Source organism: Dermochelys coriacea, chromosome 5 (assembly GCF_009764565.3).
Source record: "Dermochelys coriacea isolate rDerCor1 chromosome 5, rDerCor1.pri.v4, whole genome shotgun sequence".
Lineage (NCBI taxonomy): Eukaryota > Metazoa > Chordata > Testudines > Dermochelyidae > Dermochelys > Dermochelys coriacea.
The window spans coordinates 133,833,397-133,859,929 of NC_050072.1; the positions used below are offsets into that span (position 1 = coordinate 133,833,397).

General features: G+C 41.8%; 1 protein-coding gene across 3 annotated transcripts in view; it reads left to right on the top strand.

The window, feature by feature from the left end:
- The window catches only part of FSD1L (fibronectin type III and SPRY domain containing 1 like), a 61,297-nt gene that overhangs the window by 24,297 nt on the left and 10,467 nt on the right, over positions 1 to 26,533 (top strand). For 2 of the 3 annotated variants that reach the window (XM_038402107.2, XM_043515345.1), the window contains 5 exons: positions 7,013 to 7,134; positions 15,235 to 15,444; positions 15,934 to 16,032; positions 21,539 to 21,668; positions 23,761 to 23,793. In XM_038402107.2, coding sequence (XP_038258035.1) covers positions 7,013 to 7,134; positions 15,235 to 15,444; positions 15,934 to 16,032; positions 21,539 to 21,668; positions 23,761 to 23,793 — 594 coding nt within the window. The remainder of the gene's footprint in view (positions 1 to 7,012; positions 7,135 to 15,234; positions 15,445 to 15,933; positions 16,033 to 21,538; positions 21,669 to 23,760; positions 23,794 to 26,533) is intronic. The other variant, XM_038402108.2, reaches the window with a different exon arrangement.

Here is a 26,533-nt window from a genome sequence, read left to right on the forward strand (position 1 = left end):
TGCAGGTCATAGTGGATGGCTTTGCTGCAATGGGATTCCCTAACTCAGGCTATAGATGGAACACATATCCCTATCTTGGGACCGGACCACCAGGGCAGCCAGTACATAAACCGCAAGGGGTACTTTTCAGTGGTGCTGCAAGCACTGGTGGATCACAAGGGATGTTTCACCAACATCGATGTGGGATGGCCGGTAAAGGTTCATGACACTGGCGTCTTCAGGAACTCTCTGGTCTGTTCACACAGCTGCAGGAAGGGATTTACTTCCCAAACCAGAAAATAACTGTTGGGGATTGTCTTAAATATAAAGGGAAGGGTAAACACCTTTAAAATCCCTCCTGGCCAGAGAAAAAACCCTTTCACCTGTAAAGAGTTAAGAAGCTAGGATAACCTTGCTGGCACCTGACCAAAATGACCAATGAGGAGACCAGATACTTTCAAAGCTGGAGGGAGGGAGAAAACAAAGGTTCTCTGTCTGTGATTTTGCTGGGAACAGAAAAGGAATGGAGTCTTAGAACTTAGTAAGTAATCTAGCTAGATATGCATTAGATTCTATTTTGTTTAAATGGCTGAGAAAATAAGTTGTGCTGAATGGAATGTATATTCCTGTTTTTGTCTTTCTGTAACTTAAGGTTTTGCCTCGAGGGATTCTGTTTTGAATCTGATTAACCCTGTAAGGTATTTACCATCCTGATTTTACAGAGGTGATTCTTTTACCTTTTCTTTAAAATTCTTTTAAGAACCTAATTGCTTTTTCATTGCTCTTAAGATCTAAGAGTTTGGGTCTGTGTTAACCTACGCAAATTGGTGAGGATTTTTATCAAGCCTTCCCCAGGAAAGGGGGTGTAGGGTTTGGGGAGGATTTTGGGGGGGAAAGATGTTTCCAAGCGGGCTCTTTTCCCGTTTATATATTTATTAAACGTTTGGTGGCAGCAATGAAGTCCAAGGGCAAAAGGTAAAATAGTTTGTACCTTGGGGAAGTTTTAACCTAAGCTGGTAAAACTAAGCTTAGGGGGTTTTCATGCAGGTCCCCACATCTATACCCTAGAGTTCAGAGTGGGGAAGGAACCTTGACAGGGATGTTGAAGTGCCTATAGTTATCCTTAGAGACCCAGCCTACCCCTTAATGCCCTGGCTCATGAAGCTGTCCACAGGCACCCTGAACCATAGTAAGAAGCTGTTGAACTATAGGCTGAGCAAGTGCAGAATGGTGGTAGAGTGCATTTGGATGTTTAAAGGGTCACTGGCGCAGTTGACTGACTCGCTCAAAACTCAGTGAAACCAATATTCCCGTTGTTGCTGCTTGCTGTGTGCTCCACAGTTTCTGTGAAAGTAAGGGGGAGACGTTTATGGCGGGGTGGCAGGTTGATGCAAATCTTCTGGCCGCTGAATACATGCAGCCAGACACCAGGGCGGTTAGAAGAGCACAGCCAGAAGCGCTGCGCATCAGAGAAGCTTTGAAAACCAGTTTCATGACTGGCCAAGGTACTGTGTGACTTGTTTTATTTCTCCTTGATGAAAACCTGCCCCCTTGGTTGCCTCTAAATTCCCTGCAACTCCCCCTTTCAATCACAGCTTGCTTGCAAAGGAAATAGTCACTATCGTTTTTTTAAAAAAAAAAAAAAGCCTGGGTGGGGTGTGTTAGGAGGGAAGGAAAAGGCCACTTTAAAACTTCTTGAATGATAGCCTTCTGTTGCTTGGGCTGTCCACTGGGGTGGAGTGGTTGGATGTCTGGAGCCTCCCCCGCGTTTGATCCCACAGAAGCCCCAGCGTTGCCTCATGCCTCTGATCTTCCTGCCACCATCTCTCCTCATGTTCATTGGCTGCTTTCCTGTACTCTGCTATTGTGTCCCTCCACACATTCTACTGAGCTCCATCAGTGCCGGACAACTGCATGAGCTCAAAGAACATTTCATTGCGCATGCTTTTTTTTTCGCTGCCCTATCTGAAAGAGCCTTTGGGATGGAGGAGGGAGGCTTGAAACATTTGCAGCTGCTGGAGGAAAAAAAAGAGTGAAGTATTTTAAAGGTACATTTTACAGAACAATGACTATGCTCTTTCTCGGTGAACAACACTATTCACGTTACATAGCACATGTGATTTTTGGTATAAGGTCGCATTTTGCATCTTATATTGAGTACCTGCGGCTTTTGTGCTAGAGTTCACACACGCAGTGCCGGGCAACAGAATTCAGCTTGCAGGCGGCCCTGGTAAGCCATAATCTTTCGGCTTCTTCAACCTTCATAACAGCTTTCAGAGTAGCAGCCGTGTTAGTCTGTATTCGCAAAAAGAAAAGGAGTACTTGTGGCACCTTAGAGACTAAAATTTATTTGAGCATAAGCTTTCGTGAGCTACAGCTCACTTCATCGGATGCATTCCACCAAATGCATCCGATGAAGTGAGCTGTAGCTCACGAAAGCTTATGCTCAAATAAATTTTAGTCTCTAAGGTGCCACAAGTACTCCTTTTCTTTTTACTTCATAACAGCAGCGCCCTCCTCTCTCATACCAAGCAAAGCATGTTGAGTTGGCCGTTTAGTGCTGCACTTTTCCTGTTAACATGCAGCAGCAGAAACCAAACTTAACCCCGCCCCCCACAATCCAATTCCCTGGGGATGATCGCTTTACCCCCTCCCCGCACCGCATGGCTGGTATCGGGGAAATCCCTAGTAGCCAAATGCAAACAGCTCAGCACCAGTGCTGCGCCACCCTCAACCGTATGGCTAACTGCAGGGAGGATTTCTTTTCAGGCACAGGCAAATGGCCCAGTAGGAACGGCCACCTCTGAATGTCCCCTTAATTAAATTCCTCTATTTCAACCAGCTTACCGTGAATATCACTCTCCTGAGGATAATACAGAGATCAAGAATGGATGTTGCTTTAATGCCAGCAAACACCAGGACAATATGCTGCCAGGCTTTGTTATGCAATGATTCCAGACTATGTGCTGCTGTCCTGCCATGGTAAAAAGGCTGCCCTCCCCAGAAATCTTTTGCAAAGGCGAGCTTCATGGAGATGTCCCTGGAGGATTTCTGCTCCATCCCCAGACATGTTAACAGACTTTTCCAGTAGCTGTACTGGCCACAAATGCATTCGAAGTCCTCAGGGCTAATTAATCATTAAATGCTTGCTTTTATAACGGGTAGTGTATTTAAAAGGTACACTCACCAGAGGTTCCTTCTCCAGCTTGGTTGGGTTGGGAGGGTATATCAGTCGGGGTGATAGAAAGACAGACCCCTGGCTGTTGGGGAGAACGGTGTGCTCTGTGCTGTCCTCAAGCTCCTCTTCCTCCTCATGTTCCCCATCCAGAAAATCCTCAGCCATGGTGGAGAGTACCCCATCATCAGAGTCCACGGACAGGGATGGGGTAGTGGTGGTGGCCCCTCCCCCTAGAATTGCATGCAGCTCAGCGTAGAAGTGGCATGTCTGGGGCTCTGTTCCAGAGCATCAGTTTGATTCTTTGGTTTTCTGGTATGCTTTTCTGAGCTCCTTAAGTTTCACGTGGCACTGTGTTGCATCCCTGCTGTAGCCTCTGTCCCTCATGGCCTTGGAGATTTTTTTTTGAAATGTTTTGGCATTTTGTCTTTTGGAACATAATTCTGATAGCATGGATTCCTCTCCCCATACAGCGATCAGATCCAGTATCTCCCGTTCGGTCCATGCTGGAGCTCTTTTTCGATTCTGGGACTGCATGATCACCTGTGCTGATGAGCTCGCCTGGCCAAACAGGAAATGAGATTCAGACATTCCCAGGGCTTTTCCTGTACACCTGGCCAGTGTATCTGAGTTCAGAGCGCTGTCCAGAGTGGTCACAATGGTGCACTGTGGGATAGCTCTTGGAGGCCAATACCTTCAAATTGTGTCCACACTTGCCTTAATTTGAAACGGTGATGTCGATTTCAGCCCTGATCCTCTCGTTGGGGAGGAGTACAGAAATTGGTTTTAAGAGCCCTTTATGTCCAAAAAAAAAAGGGTTTATTTGTGTGGACGGATGCAGGGTTAATTCGATGTAACGCTGCTAAATCAGACACACTCGTAATGTAGACCAGGCCTTGCTCTCCTTTTCCTGCTGCCTCCCACTTGCATAGATTGGGGATGTTATCATACCCATGCTCAGTCTCTGCTGTTTCTGGAGCAAAAGAATTTTCTGTAGTATGTGGCTGGTGAATCTTGCCCATATGCTCAGGGTTTAGCTGATCGCCCTATTTGGGGTCGGGAAGGAATTTTCCTCCAGGGCAGATTGGAGAGGCCCTGGAGGTTTTTCGCCTTCCTCTGTAGCATGGGGCACGGGTCACTTGAGGGAGGCTTCTCTGCTCCTTGAAATCTTTAAACCACGATTTGAGGACTTCAATAGCTCAGACATGGGTGAGGTTTTTCATAGGAGTGGGTGGGTGAGATTCTGTGGCCTGCGCTGTGCAGGAGGTCAGACTAGATCAGAATGGTCCCTTCTGACCTTAGTATCTATGAATCTAAGTCAGATCTGAGAGTGAACATGAAAGCTGTTAACTATTTTATGCTCCAGTCTTTACCATGATACTGGTTATATAATTTATATACAGTCAAACTAACAACTAACCTCTCCTCGTCCCCTAAATAAGATGAGTAGGGTGGTGCTAATAAAGCATGCTATTTGATTCAGCAGAAAACGGACTTTGTTTCCAAGTCATGTCTAGTACTTTCAAAATGGGAATCTGCATTTTAAAGAGACAACTGGAATTTTCTTCAATGGAAGACTGAAGGTGCTTTACAGTGAAATCTTTTAATGGTCTTCTGTAATTGAGGAACAAATTTGTGTTCTACAGTGTTGGTAGCTAATCCATTTCTAATTATGGATACATAAGTTGATACTTTAGAATCAGATTAAGGCCTTAATTCTTCAATGCCTTGTGTCTTTCATTTGGTCCTGCTTCAAGTCACCCGGGCCTGATGAAATGCATCCCAGAATACTCAAGGAGCTGACTGAGGAGATATGAGCCATCAGTGATTATCTTCAAAAAGTCATGGAAAATGAGATTCCAGAGGACTGGAAAAGGGGCAAATAGTGCTCATCTATAAAAAGGAAATAAAGACAACCCAGGGAATTGCAGTCCATCTTAACTTCTGTACCCAGAAAGATAATGGAGCAAATAATCACTTTGCAGACACCTAGAAGATAATGTGATAAATAGGTCAGTATGGATTTGTCAAGAACAAATCGTGTCAAACCAACCTAATGACTTTCATTGACAGGGTAACAAGCTTTGTGGATGGGTGGGGAAGTGATAGACCTTTTCATAAACTAGGGAAATACAGCTTAGATGGAGCTACTATAAGGTGGGTGCATAACTGGTTGGAAAACCATTCCCAGAGGGTAGTTATAAGTGGTTCACAGTCAAGCTGAAAGGGCATGCAAGTGTGGTCCCACAGGAATCAGCTCTGGTCCAGTTCTGTTCAATATCTTCAGTGATGTAGATAATAGCATAGAGAGTATACTTATAAAGTTTGTTGATGGTACCAAGTTGGGAGGGGTTGCAAGTGCTTTGGAGGATAAAGATTAAAATTCAAAATGATCTGGACAAATTGGAGAAGTGGTCTGAAGTAAATAGAATGAAATGCAATAAGGACAAATGCAAAGTACTCAGAGTAGAAAGGAACAGTCAGTTGCACAATACAAAATGGGAAATGACTGCCTAGGAAGGAGTACTGCAGAAAGGGATCTGGGAGCCATAATGGACCACAGGCTAAAGGAGTCAACAGTGTAACGTTGTTGCAAAAACTGGCAAACATCATTCTGGGATGTATTAACAGGAGCATTTTAAGCAAGACATGAGAAGTAATTCTTCCCCTCTACTCTATGCTGATTAGGCCTCAACAGGAGTATTGGCCAGTTCTGGGCGTTGCATTTCAAGAAAGGTGCGGACAAATTGGAGACAGTCCAGAGAAGAGCAACAAAAACGATGTAAAGGTCTGGAAAATGACCTATGAAGGAAGATTGGGGGGGAAAAAAACTCGGCTTGTTTAGTCTGGAGAAGAGAAGACTGAGAGGGGACATAAGTTTTTCAAGTACATAAAAGGCTATTACAAGGAGGAGGGGAAAAAATTGTTCTTTGCTTCTTGTCCTATCCTCAGGTTAATGAGCTTAAATTGCATCAAGGGCAGTTTAGGTTGGACATTACAGGAAAAACTATCCTGACAGAAAGTTAAGCACTGGAATAAATTGCCTAGGGAGGATGTGGAATCTCTATTGTTTATCTAACCTGCTCTGAATCTCCAACATCTGTCAGGGATGGTTTAGATAATACTTAGTCTTGCTATGAGTTCAGGAGACCAGACAAGATAACTTCTTGAGGTCCCTTTCAATCCTATGATTCTAGGCTTGTGCTAAGTGGCTGTAAAATGCTACCAGATCAGAATTTTTCACTTTCAATGGCTAGCGTTACAGTGTGTACAGGTTTAAATGAATACCCCAGGTACAAAGCATGGGAGAATCAGGCCTGAAGTCTTTTTTTTGTCACTTCTAGATTCTTGCATGGAGACTGATGTCACAGATCAAGTGAGACAGAGGCACTTGCAACTAACACCAGATCTTTTGAGCAGTGAAACACTTGTAACAAGAAAAGGAGTACTTGTGGCACCTTAGAGACTAACAAATTTATTTGAGCGTAAGCTTTCGTGAGCTACAGCTCACTTCATTGGATGCATCTGATGAAGTGAGCTGTAGCTCACGAAAGCTTATGCTCAAATTTTAGTCTCTAAGGTCCCACAAGTACTCCTTTTTCTTTTTGCGAATACAGACTAACACGACTGCTACTTCTTGTAACTTAAACTTCAGAAAACTGGTTAACACCATTTTAAAATGTGGGAGTTGATTTTTTTTTTTCAAATATAAGGGAAGAACAGTGCACTCAAACCTGTAACAACTTCTGAAGTGAATTATAATCACATGGTTTTGACACACCTCAAAAGTTAACTTCCTGAGTATAGAATTTCCAAAATACAAACCACGTTTTCCTAATCAGCCTTTCTTTTCTGTAGAGTCACAATGGCTTCAGCATTCCGCATATCTTTGAAACCAAAGGTCAGTGATAACATGACTCATTTGATGGTGGACTTCTCTCAGGAAAGGCAGATGCTCCAGGCTTTAAAGTTTTTGCCAGGTAAAATTTAAATCTGTAGTGAATTGAATTTTTATACTAAAGATATCTGGGATAAACAATAGTTTGTTTAACACATTTTAATATGTGGATTCTTTCAGCAGTCTTAAGCAGTTTCTTCAATATTTACTTTGTATATCTTGGCAAATATCAGATCTATATCATCCACTTCATAAAGGTGGTAACATGTATAGACCTTCATACAGTATAAGGGCCAGTCAACAAAGGGGGGGAATGGAACTTGTTCTTTGCTCCCAGACCTGTACTTTGCCATCATAGGTAATTGCCCAAGATCCTTCCTGCACTGGCAAGGTATCAAGTGTTTAACATACTCACAAGCTGAGTCTTGTTTGACATGTTACTACTTCGCATTCAGTTCACAAAATGCCAGGGATATAAGTGTAGAGACAAGTGTTAAAGTTCCTCTGACTTCCTTTTTGTACTTCCTTTTAAAAAGATGATCTGATCTTTGAATTTCCTGGATTAGATATTTCTCAAAGGTAACAGTCCACTAAACTTTAAATGGCTGATATTTACAGCCTGAGCTCCAACTTAAGGAAGCCTTTGGTGTGGGAATTAACCACCTCGACACTGTTTACAGAACTATTAAGCCACCTGCTGGCAGTCATGGTCCCTTTCGCTGTACGATGTGGAGGTAATCTTGGTCCTGTGCTTAGTGTTTGTCTCAAATCACTATCATGGTGCTTAATTGGCAACTCACGATGAGCTGTGCTGAAATTACCATTCAGTCCTTAGCCTCCGGATGAAAATGGTAACTCAGTTATTCTTACCCTTTCTAGATAAGGGAGGAAGTTTGAAATGCTGCTTGTATACTGTACCTGTTATGTGGGGGGAGACGTGAACGACTTGAGTGACCAGTGCTGTTAGTGAAAACGTTTGTAGGTACTAAAGCCAAAAACAAATTGCATTCCGTAAGGGAAGTTTTTTCCAGTTTAACCCTTGTTATGGAGCCAGTTTCAACGTAATTTTGGTTAGCTACATTCTTGTTCATACAAGATAATCTGGCACTTGGCCTTTAAATGTGGAAAGATCAACTGTAAGGAATCACTGGATTTTTTTTTCTTCCCTCCCTGGTGGACAACTTAAATAGCTTGTAACTATTTGGTACAGAGCTCTGTCACTACTTATAGCAGCACAGTTTCTTGCAGGCAAAACTTAAACTGGGTGATTCAGACAGTTTGAGGTGGTGGTATATAAATGCGTAGATAACGCTCATCAAAGTGGTATTGGAGTATCCTAAAACTTCTAAAAGTAAACACGTGAAATCTCATCTTTCTATCTGAAGTATAAGATGCCAAAAATAATGGATAGAAGTAAGTGCTTCAAAAATTGCTGGCATGGCCTCTGAATGATAGATGTCTTAGTATTTCTCTCAAACTCTTAACCTGTTGTTGGCTGACTTCTATAATCTTCTCTCCAAATTTGTATTTCTCTTTAAACCAATTAGAATTGTTTTTGTGATTCTAAGACTTATCTTACCACTTTCATAAATCTTTGTTCTCAATCTCTATACAACTTAGACAGAAATTCCCAAACATTTTGTAAACTACATGTCCTGCTGGAACATCAAGTCTTATGACTACAACTTGTCCTGTGTTCTATTCAGATAACCCTTGTGAGAAGTGAAAAGCATTTACACTTACGTTGTGATATTTAAAAATGTTCAGTAACTCTTCAAAATGGCATGCTTGGGAGGCTGGCTGCATGGGATATGTACATAGACTGAAGACTTTCTGCTTCTGCTGGGAAGGCTAATAAACAAAGTGGAGGGAACCATATCTCCTCTTGGCAAGTTATAGATGTGCAACACTCTGGCTTGATGCTACCTTCATTTCATGCTATAAGAAGTGAGCTGGAGTGAGTGTTTTCTGCACTCACAAACCTTCTTTGTTTTGTAACTTCAAGTGGAATATCCTTTTTTTTTCCCCTTGTGCTCTGACTAGGGTCCATTTGCATAAAGAGAAACTATTTAGTAAAAGCAAAACTAAGCTTTTCAGAGATTTCTGAGAGATGTCTGCTGATCTTCAATGCAAATAAAAAGTTAACTAAAATTTCAGTCACTCCCACGTTTCATGCACTTCATGACCATGACCTACCTGCTGGGATCATTGAATTATAATTGCACTCTTCTGCTGAAGTGTGCATCACTATTTTTAAGCATGCTGCAATTTAAGCTGTACTACATCTGCCAAAAGAATGGTGTTTGCCTCACTGATGAAGAGCTTCAATAAATTCCCCAATAAATAGTCTCTTCTCTTGTCAGTGGTGGTCTCTCTGACTGACCTTCATTTGGGATATATGGAATGCGCACACTGAACTGGAGACAGGCATACTGATTAAATAACCAAGTGGTCATCTCTAAAAAGTGACAGAAAATGGCACCACCTTACTTGGTAAATGTGCTACTGTTGTGTATTCAGATGGGGAAAACTTTGTTAGAAATCAAAACCAACCTAATGGGGTACTGAACACTTGTCACTCTGCAGTATTTACATGAATATAATTGAAATACCTTTTGATACTAAGATTAGACTTCTAACTTCAGCATCTTCAAAAGCTGAAAAAGAATTAAAAGTTCTTATGCTTATCTGCAGATGCTTTTACAATTTTTCTATCTAGAACCTAAAGGGGAATACCTAGTCAGTGACGAGTGGAGCGGAGCATGGCTAGTAGGTAGAATTAAACATGTCGGGGAAGTTGAACTTTCAAATGACTAGGATGTGTGTCCAGCCAGACCAGTGTGAACACACATGGTGTTGATGCTTTCAGACTGCTTTTTTTTCAGCACACTATTGCCAGACCAAATACTTTCGCAATTTGTTGGGATCTGAGGCCAGATCCTAATTAGTAGACTTAATACTTGCTGGTGGTGTCTTGCCTGAATTTGCAATCTGTTCATTTTGGGCAAGGTGCCCTCTGAGGATTAAATACACCTTAAGTAATTTGTATGCATATGGCTTCATTTAACATAAAAACATAACATAACTCGCTGGGTTTTGATGGGGAGGAGAAATAACCCCTGTAGTTGCTGGCTGGAATGACAATTCTTACTGCTTAGTAGTCACCCTCACTCTGCAGAGCTGATAGTTAAAAGTGAGCTAAAAATTTCTACCGCACCCCTGTGCATCAACAGAACTGCTTACCAAGTTCCAATTGGCTAGATCTGTGAAAACCCAGTGAAAGCAGCAGTGTTACAGATGTAACTTAAGTCACAATCTGAAGACCCAGTGTCAGAGGGGTAGCTGTGTTAGTCTGGATCTGTTAAAGCAGCGAAGAGTCCCGTGGCACCTTACAGACGTGCCACAGGACTCTTCGCCAATTTGAAGACCATAGATCCTCAAGATTTAACTGTGGGTCTAAGTTAGACTGAAGAATTTCTATTGGTGATGCATGACATGGAAAGAACCAGTTTGAATCAGAACTTGGAGTATTTACAGGGCTGAGTGTTTGGGGGTGGCAATCTGTTCCTTTGTAAACGGAATGCACAGAAAGAGGCCTAAACGTGAAACTCCACTAATGCATTTTTTTGTGACTTGTCAGAGGAATAACTTGCTGCAAAGTGAAAGGCCTTGGGAATAAAATACCTAATGGGGTGTGAGCAAGCATACTTCAGAAACTATTTTCAGGACCCCTTTGAAAACTGCTGAAGTTGTTAGAGTATTAGGTAGAGAATGGCTTTCCTTTATAGGCAAAAACAGATTCTTGAACAAGAAACGCATGGATACTACTTTTCCTTTCCTGTCAATGTAACTTTAACTCCCAAAGTTCTTCATTTCAGCTTACTGATGAAATAAGGTTTTGGTCATGGACTCCAGCTGTAATTGGCTACTTACCTTTTTTGCTTGCTTTTGTGCATTGTTCTATGTTCAGAAAGAAATCTATGAAATTTTCTTTGATTAAAATAGACCACTGGTAAGGTTGGGTTTTGTTTTGGGTTTTTTTGGTTTTAAATCCTACTTTAGCTGCTATCCATTAGTATATTATCTGTCATGCACCCATCTTCTGATGCCTTTCCTGCTCCACGCATGATGTGTGCCTCAGATGTTAATATTTGGGGATATAGGTGGGAAAGAGAAATATAGTGAAACCACACAGAGTATGCTGACAGCTTGTGCCACACACTCTCAAGGAAACTGCGGAACCACCTGATCAACATCCTCTACAGCAAACAGGGAAAGATTAAGAATGAGCTCTCAAAACTGGATACTCTCATAAAGAACCAACCTTCCACACAAACTTCCTCGTGGCTGGACTTTACAAAAACTAGACAAGCCATTTACAAAACACACTTTGATTCTCTACAAAAGAAAAAGGACACTAAGCTATCTAAACTACTACATGCCACAAGGGGCCACAACAATGGTTCCCGTAACCCACCCAGCAATATTGTTAATCTATCCAACTATACTCTTAGCCCAGCGGAAGAATCTGTCCTATCTCGGGGCCTCTCCTTTTTGCCCCTCCACCCCCACGAACATGATACAGTTCTGTGGTGACCTAGAATCCTATTTTCGACGTCTCCGACTCAAGGAATATTTCCAACACACCTCTGACCAACATATTAACCCACAGAGACCTTCCTGCCAACACTACAAAAAGAAGGATTCTGGGTGGACTCCTCCTGAAGGTCGAAACAGCAGCCTGGATTTCTACATAGACTGCTTCCGCCGACGTGCACGAGCTGAAATTGTGGAAAAGCAGCATCGCTTACCCCATAACCTCAGCCATGCAGAACACAGTGCCATCCACAGCCTCAGAAACAACTCTGACATCATAATCAAAAAGGCTGACAAAGGAGGTGCTGTCGTCAGCATGAATAGGTCGGAGTATGAACAAGAGGCTACTAGGCAGCGCTCCAACACCACTTTCTACAAGCCATTACCCTCTGATGCCACTGAGAGTTACCAAAAGAAACTACAGCATTTGCTCAAGAAACTCCCTGAAAAAGCACAAGAACAAATCCGCACAGACACACCCCTGGAGCCCCGACCTGGGGTATTCTATCTGCTACCCAAGATTCATAAACCTGGAAATCCTGGACGCCCCATCATCTCAGGCATTGGCACCCTGACAGCAGGATTGTCTGGCTATGTGGACTCCCTCCTCAGGCCCTTCGTTACCAGCACTCCCAGCTATCTTCGAGACACCACCGATTTCCTGAGGAAACTACAGTCCATTGGTGATCTTCCTAAAAACACCATCCTAGCCACTATGGATGTAGAAGCCCTCTACACCAACATTCCACACAAAGATGGACTACAAGCCGTCAGGAACAGTATCCCCGATACTGTCACGGCTAACCTGGTGGCTGAACTTTGTGACTTTGTCCTCACCCATAACTATTTCACATTTGGGGACAATGTATACCTTCAAATCAGTGGCACTGCGATGGGTACCCGCATGGCCCCACAGTATGCCAACATTTTTATGGCTGACGTAGAACAACGCTTCCTCAGCTCTCGTCCCCTAATGCCCCTACTCTACTTGCGCTACATTGATGACATCTTCATCATCTGGACCCATGGAAAAGAAGCTCTTGAGGAATTCCACCATGATTTCAACAATTTCCATCCCACCATCAACCTCAGCCTGAACCAGTCCACACAAGAGATCCACTTCCTGGACACTACGGTGCTACTAAGCGATGGTCACATAAACACCACCCTATATCGGAAACCTACTGACCACTATTCCTACCTACATGCCTCTAGCTTTCATCCAGATCATACCACTAGATCCATTGTCTACAGCCAAGCGCTACGATATAACCGCATTTGCTCCAACCCCTCAGACAGAGACAAACACCTACAAGATCTCTATCATGCATTCCTACAACTACAATACCCACCTGCTGAAGTGAAGAAACAGATTGACAGAGCCAGAAGAGTACCCAGAAGTCACCTACTACAGGACAGGCCCAACAAAGAAAATAACAGCACGCCACTAGCCATCACCTTCAGCCCCCAACTAAAACCTCTCCAACGCATCATCAAGGATCTACAACCTATCCTGAAGGACGAGCCATCACTCTCACAGATCTTGGGAGACAGACCAGTCCTTGCTTACAGACAGCCCCCCAATCTGAAGCAAATACTCACCGGCAACCACACACCACACAACAGAACCCCTAACCCAGGAACCTATCCTTGCAACAAAGCCCGTTGCCAACTCTGTCCACATATCTATTCAGGGGATACCATCATAGGGCCTAATCACATCAGCCACACCATCAGAGGCTCGTTCACCTGCACATCTACCAATGTGATATATGCCATCATGTGCCAGCAATGCCCCTCTGCCATGTACATTGGCCAAACTGGACAGTCTCTACGTAAAAGAATGAATGGACATAAATCAGACGTCAAGAATTATAACATTCAAAAACCAGTCGGAGAACACTTCAATCTCTCTGGTCACTCGATCACAGACCTAAGAGTGGCTATACTTCAACAAAAAAGCTTCAAAAACAGACTCCAACGAGAGACTGCTGAATTGGAATTAATTTGCAAACTGGATACAATTAACTTAGGCTTGAATAGAGACTGGGAATGGATGAGTCATTACACAATAAAACTATTTCCCCATGGTATTTCTCCCTCCCACCCCACCCCCCCCCCACTGTTCCTCAGATATTTTTGTTAACTGCTGGAAATGGCCTACCTTGCTTGTCACCATGAAAGGTTTTCCTCCTCTCCCCCCCCCCCCCCCCCCCCCCCCCGCTGCTGGTGATGGCTTATCTTAAGTGATCACTCTCCTTACAGTGTGTATGATAAACCCATTGTTTCATGTTCTCTGTGTGTGTGTATATAAATCTCTCCTCTGTTTTTTCCACCAAATGCATCCGATGAAGTGAGCTGTAGCTCACGAAAGCTTATGCTCTAATAAATTTGTTAGTCTCTAAGGTGCCACCAGTACTCCTTTGCTTATAGTGAAATTGGTTCAAGTTGTAGAATGTGCCCTGATTTTTCTTAAGTAGTTGGTGTCATGAGATGCTGAGGGTCTGCAGTATGACCTGGTATCACACTGGGAGTAAAGAGTGAGTTTTGTTTCTAGTGCAAGGGTAATCGGAAACTTAGAGTAGGGCTTAGTAAAGGAAGTTGAATTTTTTAATATAGTACTTGAAGGATAGAATGAGATAATCTTATGTCAACTTAGTCTACTGATTTCAGAGAGATTAGAGGACTTGGAGGATAACAATAAAAACACAGTAATTTGAGTAAACCTTAAATTATGATTATTGGAAACATACTTTCCTCAGTATCCTGGCGGTGAGAAGCTAGTTTGCTTTTTAGCTCTTATTCTTTTGCTTGGATTTTGCTAGAAAATACACTACAGAAAATAAACCATAATCATTAGTAGACTTGTTTTGAATAAAATGTTTTGATAAAAGTTCACCATCTTGAGATGTATACCTTAAATTTACTCATTAGTAAATGCTTTTGTGTTCAGGTCACTGTAGTATCTATATGTACCTTGTTTTCTCTGGAAATGTTGTATTGTAAATCTGTGTAATGGTGCTTGTATCCAAATATTATAAACCAATCTTTTTTCTAAAGTGATGGAAGCATGTTCTTGCTGCATGATCCTATACCAGGCTCTAGCTCTGAATGCTCTGTAAAGAGATCTAGCTGAAAGAGCCTTAAGAGAATTTAACTTCCTTAAAATGTTCTTTCTACTTGCTTTATTCCAACCATGGAACCACAATTGACAGTCCCTGCCAGCTCTGTTTGCTTGTTACTGTTAGTACAGGTCAGGCTGACCTCCTTGTATAATCAGAAGAACAAAGACAAGAATGGTAGAAGTTAATCCTAGAGCTAATGCATATTTGTTAGCAAAATGCTAATTCTGTGTTTAATATAGTCACTTAACAGGCAGAGTATTAAATAGAATATCAGTCTATTGCTCTATAAAGTTCCAATTTGTAGATAATGGAGTAAAATCCTTGAAAGGAATGAGTGCTACTGAACCAAAGGCAATTTGTTTCTTTTGTGTAGATCCAAAGAAACAGACTGCAACACTGGGGTGGCAAACATTTTTTCATCAGTACTCTAATGTTTGTTTTTTTGTTTTTTTGTTTTGCAGTCCCCAAAGCTCCAGAGATAGACCCAGTAGAGTGTCTGGTAGCTGACAACGCTGTAACAATAGTATGGAGAATGCCAGAAGAAGACAACAAAATTGATCATTTTGTATTGGAATATAGGAAAACTAATTTTGATGGGCTTCCTCGAGTAAAAGATGAAACATGCTGGGAGCTGATAGACTATATTAAGGGCACTGAATATACATTATCTGGTAAAGATGGCTTGTTTACCCTCCTTAAAGTCTTCTGCTCTTGAGGTGACTCTGAACACACACACACACTTGGTTTTGGGTTTTTTGTACAACAGAATCCTATTAGAGACAAGGTGGGTGAGATAATATCACTTATTGGATCTACTTCTCTTGGTGAAAGACAAGCTTTTGAGCTTGTACCGAGCTGCTGTTCATGTCTGGGACCATCATGGCTACAACAACACTACAAACATAGATTGCTCTACTATACAAAACACTTCCCGTTGAAGGAGCATCCTTATTGCACACACATGTTACTCAGTAAATGAATGTAGCCTCCAGATAACTGGTCAGTTACAGGGCCTTCCTATGCAGACCTGGGTCACCTTGTTTTTAGCTCCTCTTCATTCTATACTAAATAAACTTTCCTCTTATTTTCTTAATCTAGAATATAAGGAACTAACCACAAAAATTATGACTAACTTTAAGTGCTTCAAAAATTTTTTTCAGGACTGAAATTTGATTCAAAATATATGAACTTTCGGGTAAGAGCTTGCAACAAGGCTGTGGCAGGGGAATACTCTGATCCAGTGACTTTGGAGACTAAAGGTAAAATGACATGGTAGCCTTGCATGAATGTGTAGAAAACAATATTGTGAACACTGAGGAGAATTTAGTACTCTTTAGCCAGTCAGGCTAATGGCAGCAGAGTAAGAGGCAATGAAAACCTGGGTCTGAGGTTTGTGGGATGAAATTCAAATGTCATCTGTTTGAGCCTACATGGAAAAAGATTACGAACATGCCTATTACTCTACTGTACATAAACATCTAGCTCTGAGAAGTTGAAAAATCTCTGTAGGTGTGTAACCGTTCCTGGCTCCAATGTCTGAGATTGTCTACTGTAAACTGCAGGTCAGTTAGTTATTAATTTAACTGGTCTCAGAGTAGCAGCCGTGTTGGTCTGTATTCGCAAAAAGAAAAGGAGTACTTGTGGCACCTTAGAGACTAACAAATTTATTAGAGCATAAGCTTTCGTGAGCTACAGCTCACTTCATCATCGGATGCATCGGATGCTGTAGCTCACGAAAGCTTATGCTCTAATAAATTAGTTTAGTCTCTAAGGTGCCACAAGTACTCCTTTTCTTTTTATTAATTTAACTCTTTCTGAGGAAAGATTTTTGCTATTACCTGAAGCTGCTTGGTGTGAGGGCAGAGCTTGACGGAATGCTCCTGAGCACCACATACCTGTTCACATAACTTGAACAGTAGGTGACAGCCTATTAACATTTGAGGATTGCTGTGGGAGGGGACGGCACAGATATCTGGGGAGTCAGTCTTGTAAACTTGTATAGTGAACTGGAACTGCAGAAATCCTCGAATATCAAAGAACACCCATATAGTCTATAGCACTTCCCAAGAGTTTGTTTTTGGATTACCAAGTGAAGCTGTCTTGGGTAAGTACATGACCACTGAAAGGTAACTCGAAAGCAGGTGTAATTGTGCTTTAAATCCCAGAATTGCACATAGTCATTCAATACTGGATACTAATCTGTAGGCTCTAAATTTTTAGATGGGCAAATAAGGAAAATATTCTGTATATACTCGTATTAAGTTGCGGTCAGTGACTGTTTTGTAAGTGACACCTTTTTAACTCTGTAGATTGCAGTATGGATTCAGTTGTATCTGCTTGGCTCAGTGGCAAAATAGCTTTATAGTATTTTTCTTTTGTTATAAGAGTAAGCAGATTCTTGTGATTTGTGCATTACCAACAGTTGTTAGCACTTCAGAGGAAACAGCTAAATTCTAAATGCAGAATATCACTACTGATTTGTGACCCAGTAAGCACAGCTGGACTTTCAAATCCCAGGTTCAGTCTGCAGGGCTGGCAACTGTAAACTTAAATATATGCAACCGTTGTAAAATGAGCAAAATTGGGGGTGGGAGGTTGTCATTGACACAACATAAAACCCCACACTTTATTCTGAAAAGTGAATAAACATAAATCTCCATTGAAAATGTACTTTCTATATAGTATATCTCATCAAAAAAACCAAATACTGAAATTTGAGGTTTCTTTTTTTCTGCCTTTTAAGGGACATACAATGCATCTGATGAAGTGAGCTGTAGCTCACGAAAGCTTATGCTCAAATAAACTTGTCTCTAAGGTGCCACAAGTACTCTTTCTTTTTGTGGATCTAGAGTAGAGTAACTTACTGCTCTTCAGAACACCAAGTGATGCTTATGGAATTGGGATATGGTTGGTTGGTATGTCCGAGCAGAATGTCTCAACACAACTTCAGAACATCACTACTATTTTTGGGTTGTAGGACAGCAACAAACAAGGCTGTGTGCAATATTAGTGTGAGAGCAGCTTTTTTGGACCAGAGCTGCCACCATGGCCAACACTCTTAGAAAAAGGGCAATCAGATCTCTAATGTCAATGCAGAATAGACAAGGTTCCAGTTCTGAAGGGATGCTAATGTGGGTTCAGTTATCTGCTTTGGAAAAATAGAGGGCTAAGTTAACAGAGAGGATTTGAAACTCTAGTTCCAGAGAGATGAGGGATATTAAGCTTAGACCTAGCTCACTAAGCTGTCGCCTCTGACCCTGTCAGTTTAAAATATTTCTGGAGCCTTATGTCCTTTCAGGAAAGTCATGGGTTCTTTTTTCCCTTTTTGATTTTTTTAAATCAAAATCTTCAACTCCAATATTATGCTGTCAGTTTTCCAGACTGCAGTTTCTCACTTACAGTTGACAGTGAAGGTTTAACTTTTTTTAGATTGCATGTGAGGTTTTTTGTGGGGGTTTTTTGTTTTGTTTGTGTGGGTTTTTTCCTCTTGGGAGGGTCTTCGAGGGTTTCTCACAACCTCCAGTCTACTTAAATCTAGCTCTTTCTGGAAACTTGAAGGCATTTATTACTAGACCTACAATGTTTTATAGAGAAGAAGAGTTTAAAAGTAGCTTTTCAAGAACTTCATAGATGTAATTAAGGTGCTCAGTTTTATATTGTGGCATTCTAAAAAAGATGACCTAGTAGATGGTTTTTAGTCTATTAGACTTAATTCTTATTGAAAACCAAAAAGATCAAACTGATGGGTTGTCAAGGCTCCTTCCCCACTCTGAACTCTAGGATACAGGTGTGGGGACCTGCATGAAAGACCCCCCCCAAGCTTATTCTTACCAGCTTAGGTTAAAAACTTCCCCAAGGTACAAACTTTTTGCCTTGTCCTTGAACCGTATGCTGTCACCACCAAGTATGTTAAACAAAGAACAGGGAAAGAGCCCACTTGGAGACATGTTCCCCCAAAATATCTCCCCAAGCCCTACGCCCCCTTTCCTGGGGAAGGCTTGATAAAAATCCTCACCAATTTATACAGGTGAAGACAGACCCAAACCCTTGGATCTTAAGAACAATGAAAAATCAATCAGGTTCTTAGAAGAAGAATTTTAATTAAAGAAAAGGTAAGAGAATCACCTCTGTATAATCAGGATGGTAAATACCTTGCAGGGTAATCAGATTCAAAACATAGAGAATCCCTTTAGGCAAAACCTTAAGTTACAAAAAGACACACAAACATGAATATACATTCAATCCAGCACAGCTTATTTTACCAGCCATTAAACAAAAGGAAATCTAATGCATTTCTAGCTAGATTACTTACTAACTAAGAAGTTCTGAGACTGCATTTCTGATCTGTTCCCGGCAAAAGCATCACACAGACAGAAAACCCTTTGTTTCTCCCCATCCCGATTTTAAAGTATCTTGTCTCCTCATTGGTCATTTTGGTCAGGTGCCAGTGAGGTTATCTTAGCTTCTTAACCCTTTACAGGTGAAAGGTTTCCCTTCTGGCCAGGAGGGATTTTATAGCACTGCATACAGAAAGGTGGTTACCCTTCCCTTTATTTTTATGACATAGGTATTCTAGTTTGATATGTTGGCTGGCTTACTGACCTTTCACTTTGCTGTTTCTGTCACACTTAAGCATTAAATTGAGGTTTGACTATGAAAAAAATGCCTTTAAAATATGGTCCATGTTCAAAAAAAAAACCTAGCTGTATCTGCTTATGCTTCCTAAACACTTTTTTTTTTACACCACACCAAATCCCAGAGGTTTCAGAGTAGCAGCCATGTTAGTCTGTATTTGCAAAAAGAAAAGGAGTATTTGTGGCACCTTGGAGACTAACACATTTATTTGAGCATAATCCCAGAGATCACTGATGGATCTTGAGCCTGTGCTCTTATAGAGGCAGGACCTCACCTATTACCTTAGATAATCTATATAAAAGGCTGTTTCACTACTACTATATAAACTTCAAGAGAAACTTCTAAAACAAAGCGGAGGCAATTTTCAGGACTTAATCAGATACAATAATAGTAGTCTTTACAAGAATTTGCTGCAACACAGTGGATATCCTGGAGGGCAGGGGGTTAATTAATTTAGAAAAATTGGCTAATTCCATTTTGCTTCTGGTAAGTGCTGCTTCATGATGGACAGCTGCATTTGAACTGTATTGTACTGTCTTTCAATTGAACTCTACTGCAATCTCAACTCTTAAAGTGATTTTAAAAATAGGCATATTGAAATGCAAAATGGAAGTCTCTAATGTGTTCTAATTAAGTAGTACCTATTAATATGGCAATCACTGTTAGGCTTGTTCCTTTAGCTTCAGAAGCATAACTCCCAAGAGGCTCAATTATTTTGCTTAGTCAGCAATAACAAAGATGGAACTTGCTTAAATTCCAGTGAGACATTGGATTCAAAGTATTGGCATAATTTATCTTGGTTCTATATTGGGTAGTGTGGGCCTCTGATCTCAATCTGTTTGCATATTGCACTAGTTCAAGCTTGTGAATTGTGGACCCCTTGAATTTACTGCAGGGAGAAGCATTTAAATATAGTACGTGGTGGTGGTGGTGGTGATGATGATGATGATGATGATGATAGCAGGACAGTATTCAGAGGAGAGGTGAAAATCAAATCTCTAAAATGATGGATGCCTCCGGTTGGCTATGTCTACTCTACTCTGTGCTGTCTTTTTCTCTCCCAGGGTGAAGGATTTGACACTAATTACTACTGAATCTTCTTTAGTTGCTTACATCCTAATGCCCGCTTTAATCTCTGCAGGTCATTTTGCAGTTCGACTGTCCCTATGTATTTGCTGTTGCTTCAGCTTTATTGTAATCAACAGATTATGACAGTTAAATCTTCATCACAGAAGTAGCTTGCAGAAGACAGTGATATGGAGTGCGGAAGATGGGCTTAGTTTTGTGTTTTTTTTTGTCACTATCTCTCAAATTATAAATCTTGGAGTATAGAAGGTCTCTGATTTAATACTAACATTTTAATTGCTGAGACATCAATTTGAAGGTGTTCTGTGTGCTATGGTCCCAAGACTAGAGTTGGACTGGCTGGATTTCACTTGTTTATAGTTACAAATGTCAGACCAATTATAAGGCTACGTTTTTGTCACAGGTTTTTTTAGTAAAAGTCAAGGACAGGTCATGGGTGGAAACAAAAATTCATGGCCTGTGACCTGTCCATGAATTTTACTATATACCCTTGACTAAAACTTGGGTGTGGGGGGGCAGCCTGGGCATTGCTGTGGGGGTGGGGTGGGGGCAGGCTCCCTAACCAGCTCCTGGGAAGCAGTGACCCTCGCTCCATGTGTTGCCTCCACTCCATCCCAAGTCTCAGTTCTGCAGCTCCCATTGCCTGGGAACTGTGGTCAATGGGAGCTGCTGGGGCAGTGTCTGCAGGCAGAGGCAGCATATGGACCTAGGAGCTGAGGAATGGGAGTTCCCGTTGCCCTTGTGTGGAGCTGCCCCCCAAAGCTCCTGCTGCTGTATTGGGGTGAGGGGAGACCCAAGACTGTCCCAGCAGCAGCCAATGCGATGGGCCCAAGGGCTGCTGAAGCTGCTCAGGCAGCCCCCGGGCCAGCTGCACCAGGCGGCTGCAGAGGTCACGGAATCTGACCTCCTTGACAAACATGGAGCCGTAACTATAATTATTGATTTTTATAGTGCATTGTTGTCTACTACTCCAATTTTTTTTTCTTATAGACAGCAGGGGGAGAATTCATTTGTTTTTACTCTTTGAAATCTTGTCTTGACCAGCTCTTGTCTTCAGTTTGGACAATACATCGTCTCATCTGAACCTGAAAGTTGAAGATGCTTATGTTGAGTGGGATCCTACTGGAGGCAAAGGCCAAGAAAACAAAATAAAAGGAAAAGAGAATAAAGGCAGGTGAGAACTTTAACTGTATCTGTAACCTGAAGTCTTAGATTGAATAAAGTTAATATGTTTAGAGTGGCAAACTATTTTAGGGTACTGTTTGTGCTTAAGATACTTAATATATTAGTTTTGAATTGGCATACCATGAAATGCTGATTCCCTGGACCATATGGTTGTATTAAAGATACTTAAATAGGGAGTTGTCAGGTAAACCTGACTCGTTGGACTGTGGACACTGCCCAGGAAGTGAAGGGAGGAAAGTCAGTAGTATTCATAGCTGGCACACTTCTGCCTCTGTGGAAGTTTGCATTACTTCTTATAATCTCCAGTCACTCATCTGGTTGGTGTAACTGTGGACACACAAGGAAATTTCATCTGGACATTTCTATTTGGAAGAAATGTTGCTGTGATATAGGATGGGGAAGGCCCAAGAGGAGGAGAAGGCATGTAGCCCCATTAAGAGGAGACATTCAAATAAGCCACCTCAAATATTTGAAGAGAAGCCAAATCAAGAGTTAGAAGGTCTTGAATCTAAAACTAACACCTATCAATCTGCTTTTGTGAATCCAAGGAGTTGTATAATGTGGCCCAAGTCAGAGATTCAGCCATCTCCAATTACTTCACTGTTGGACAGTAATTATCTGAGCTTCAGGTCTGACACACTTAGATACGGTAGACCCACCAGTTCGAAGAATGACTGAGTCAGTCTTGCTAATATTGTATTGTAGATGGATGGAGTTGGATAAAACAAAAGAAAAATGGCATAAGGAGAACCAATCCATGGCCCTTTTTTTGAATAGAGTGGAGGTGTATTGGCATACCCTGAAAAGCTGTCCTTGACAGACGTTTCCATCTCCATAGTCATGCTACATTTTTTTTTTTTTTTTGCATCAGTTGTCTGCCAGACTGCTGTTCTCAATCATGGAGTTGGGTTGCTTTTCATGGCATTGTATAAATACCGTTTTTGTTTAAGTACTCTAGACCAGTGGTTCTCAACCTTTCCAGACTACTGTACCTGTTTCAGGAGTCTGATTTTTATCTTGTGTACCCCAATTTCACCTCCATTTAACTACTCGTGTACTTTTAAATCTGATTTTGTAAACAAGTGTTACAGCACACTAATATTGAAAAATTGCTTGCTTTCTCATGTTTATCATATAAAATAAATGGATTGGAATATAAATATCGTACTTGTATTTCAATGTATAGTATAAACTGGTCATTGTGAGTATGAAATTTTAGTTTGGTACTGACTTCACTAGTGCTTTTTATGTAGCCTGTTGTAAAACTAGGCAAATATCTAGAGTTGCTGTAATCTCCAGAGATGCACATACCCCTGGCTGAGAACCACTGCTCTAGACTTTCAAGCTTGAGGTCATCTCAAATGCGCAGGGAAAGGGGGAGGAGGCAGAGTCGCTCATTCTTGAGTCTATTCATGCACTAGCCTTAATTAAGATCTGTCACACCTACAGGTGGTGTATATAGAGGGTATTTTGGCTGCCCTTAACTGTCTGTCAGTTTATCACTGTTGATGAGGCATTCCCCATGACTCAGCTATTTCAACTTCTAAACTTACTATCTTGCATCAGATATGGACAATAAGGGATGAAATGGGTAACGTGTCAATTAAAAAATGGAATGAACTTCACATAGGAGGATGCAGTTCCAGTTTGGGCTGCCTCATGGAACCATAGTTGATGAATGAAGGAGAAAGGATACTGATATTTCTAAACTATTGTCAGTGAGGATACCAACATCTTTTGATAGCAAGTTGAGTAAAATATCTGTGAAAGTTAGAGGGCTGTGCAATAAAAATTGTAGCCTTCACTAAAGATTAAGCTTTACCAGAAGGCCAAATCTAGTTAAATGATCTTTTTCTCTAAGTATCATATAAAATCTTAGTCAAGACTGACTTGTATAATTATGAATATCTAATGTGACACACGTTCAGTTACCTAACATTAAAACAATAAATGCCTTCCTGACTGCTGGTGGTTGCCAGTGGTGTAACCAGTTTTGAAAGGCTGATAAGATTTGTCTCTAAAGTTAGTGTACAATTTTTAGTAGTGACCTCTTTTAATGATTGCTTATTTCTGTCCGACAGTGGCCAGATTACCGTACTGAAGAACAATACAAGGTGATAACTTACAGCTTTTCTAGTTCTAGGATCTAGCCTCTAGCTTTGCTGAAAATCTTCAGAGTTTTTTCCTTTTTAATCCTTGCTCTTTCTCAAGATAAAACATGAGTCTATCCAACAGCCTTCATCAGTAACCAAGACAGTACCTTTTTTTGTCTGCTTTTATTTAATGGGTTAGTAATCTAATCTTCATCCATGGGGAAGGTTGATGCAGTCCCCATTCTCTGGAGAACAGCCTGTTACCCTAAGAGTGGGATATACCATAACTCCTTTGAATCAAATGGAGCTGTACATGCTCAAGTTTCAATACAATCTAACATTAATTTATATTACCATTGTGCCTAGAAGCCCCAGTCATGGACCAGGACCCCCTTGTACTAAGCACTGAACAGACACAGAACAAAACAATCCCTGCCCCAAACAGCTTAGTCTTTAATTCTTCAAGTGCTTGTTCATGTCAGTTCCAATCAGGTATGTGCGTGCCATGTGCACGACAGAAGGAAAATTTTTCCTCTAGCAGTATCTATATTTGGCCTGGGCACCCCCTGGAGTCGCACCTTCATGGTGCCCAATATAGGGGCCCTGCCAACCTCTCTCCTTGTCCCTGCTCTCCCCCCTTCAGTCTTACCACCTGTGACAGCTAGTTGGAACTCCCTGTTTCTCTTGCCTCAGCAAGCGCGTGTTTGCAGCGTTCGTGTATATAGTTAGTGTAATAGTTTTTCCTTTGGGGGGTTCCCCTGATGTTTTTGGGGGGACACCAGGGTATGCCTCGGTCTCTGGGCTTTAGACAATGCTCAGACTGTGGCAGTTTTATGCCAAAAAGTGACCCACGCACTTCGTGCATGAAGTGTCTTGGTGAGGGGTACCTTTGAAACTATAGCAAAATCTGTAGATGTTTTCATCCCAGCACCCTTAAAGACAGGGAGAAGCACCTCCGAGTGTTACTTATGGAAGCAGCACTTTGGCCTCAGTCGGAACCTGGTGCAGCAGATCCAGCCTCGAGTGCCACATCCTCAGTTCGCAGTGCTCCAGCACAATCAACGTGCAAGCTGGTGCCAAGGAAGGACTCTGCTAGATAACCTCGGCACCATCATGGTTCCATCCAAAGGTCCCAGACCTCAGTGAGGCACTGGTCCCATTCCCCAGTGCCCCACAAAAGGAAAGGCCGACAGAGGGCGCTCTCTGACCAGGTCTAAAGACCAGTTGGCCAGCAAGCCCCCATCGGGCACACGTTCAGTGGGGATTCCGTCAACTCCTGCCTTGAGATGAGTCCGGCTCGCACCACTGCGGCCTACTGCCACAAGGAGCTATAGCTCCCTCATGCCAGAGGCATTTGAGGCGGCAGCAAACCTTTTTGGCGCTTACGGCACCACCTTCACTTCCTAGGAGAGTGAGGTCCCGACACCAGTTCCAGGCACCATACGTTCTGTGGGCAAACCGGTGATGTCTGCCATAAGACCACAGTCTCCGTTGCATCGGCCTGCAGCACTGGTGACCCATGTGGGGGAGCCAGTCCGGTCTCCCAGTTGGCACCGCTCTCCAGCATCAAGGGGCTCCGCTCCTCTGTAGTAGTCATTCAGAGATCTCTGTTTATGGGATCAAAATAGAAATACACTGGTGCCCAGAATCTCCTGTATCTTCCTCCCCCTTCTCTTTTCCTCTCTCCTCGCCCCCCTCCCCCCTGCACTTCTCATCATGCATACATGTTATAAACTTGACTGCCTGGGAGGTCAGCAGCAGTAAAATCTATCCTTTGGGGAAAAACCACTCCTGAGATTAGTATATTGTCTTTAATTTTAGTTTCAGGAAGCATGCCAAACAGTAACTTTTTTTTTTCCTGCTACTGCTTCTAGAGACAACCACTACTTGTTCCGTTATCTTAGATTTCTGTGCACTGCTCCCTTTGTGGACATAAGATGTTCAACACATAGAAAAATTCTAGCCAACTCTTGATATTTTTCTCTGCAGAAGGAGCCAGTCACCCTGCCTGGTCTAGCATGTAAGGCAGGCTCTATTCCAGGAGAAGCTATTAGACAAGCTTTTTGGTTCTTCGTGCTGGAGGCTTGGGAGAAGCTACTGCCCCACTTCCTGTTCTGGACGGTCTTTCCAAGACCTGCATTAGAATAAAATTTGAAGGCCCAAAAGCAAGTGATAAGCTAACAAACTTGTTTTGTGCCCATTTTATCCCAGATTCACTCCTCTGATTGGTAGTTTGTGTGAAAAGGACAGCTTAATTGTTTAAAAATACACTGTCTTGTTAATTTTTATCCAAGGTAGTAAAGGTTACTGTGTGAACTGTTAAAGGCTGTTGGAGTCATGTGGATAAGGTCAAACCATTGGATGAAATGGTCATTTACAGACCCCCCCCTTTTTTTTTTTTTCAAATAAAGTAGCATATTTTCAAAGTTTGAAGTAACTTGTTCAAAATTGAGTGGAGGAAAAATCCCAGCTTGCACAATGTCTGCTTTTATTATGCTGCCTTTGTATGTCAGATGAGTCTCTAAATGACCATGTCACTTTCTGCATATCTTGCTGGAAAATCATCTAAAAGGAAAATCTAAGCCCTCGCTTCTGACAGACAGAAGTGGATGGCTTCTCAGCAGTGGCTTACGTGGAGCAGGATGGAATGTAGCAGTGGATATTGTTTTCCCCTCTGAAAACCTGCTTTAATTCTTGGCTTTGCTGTTTTTCATGCTTTCACTTATTTCCTTTTCTTTTGGTAAGTAAACTGCTACTTTTT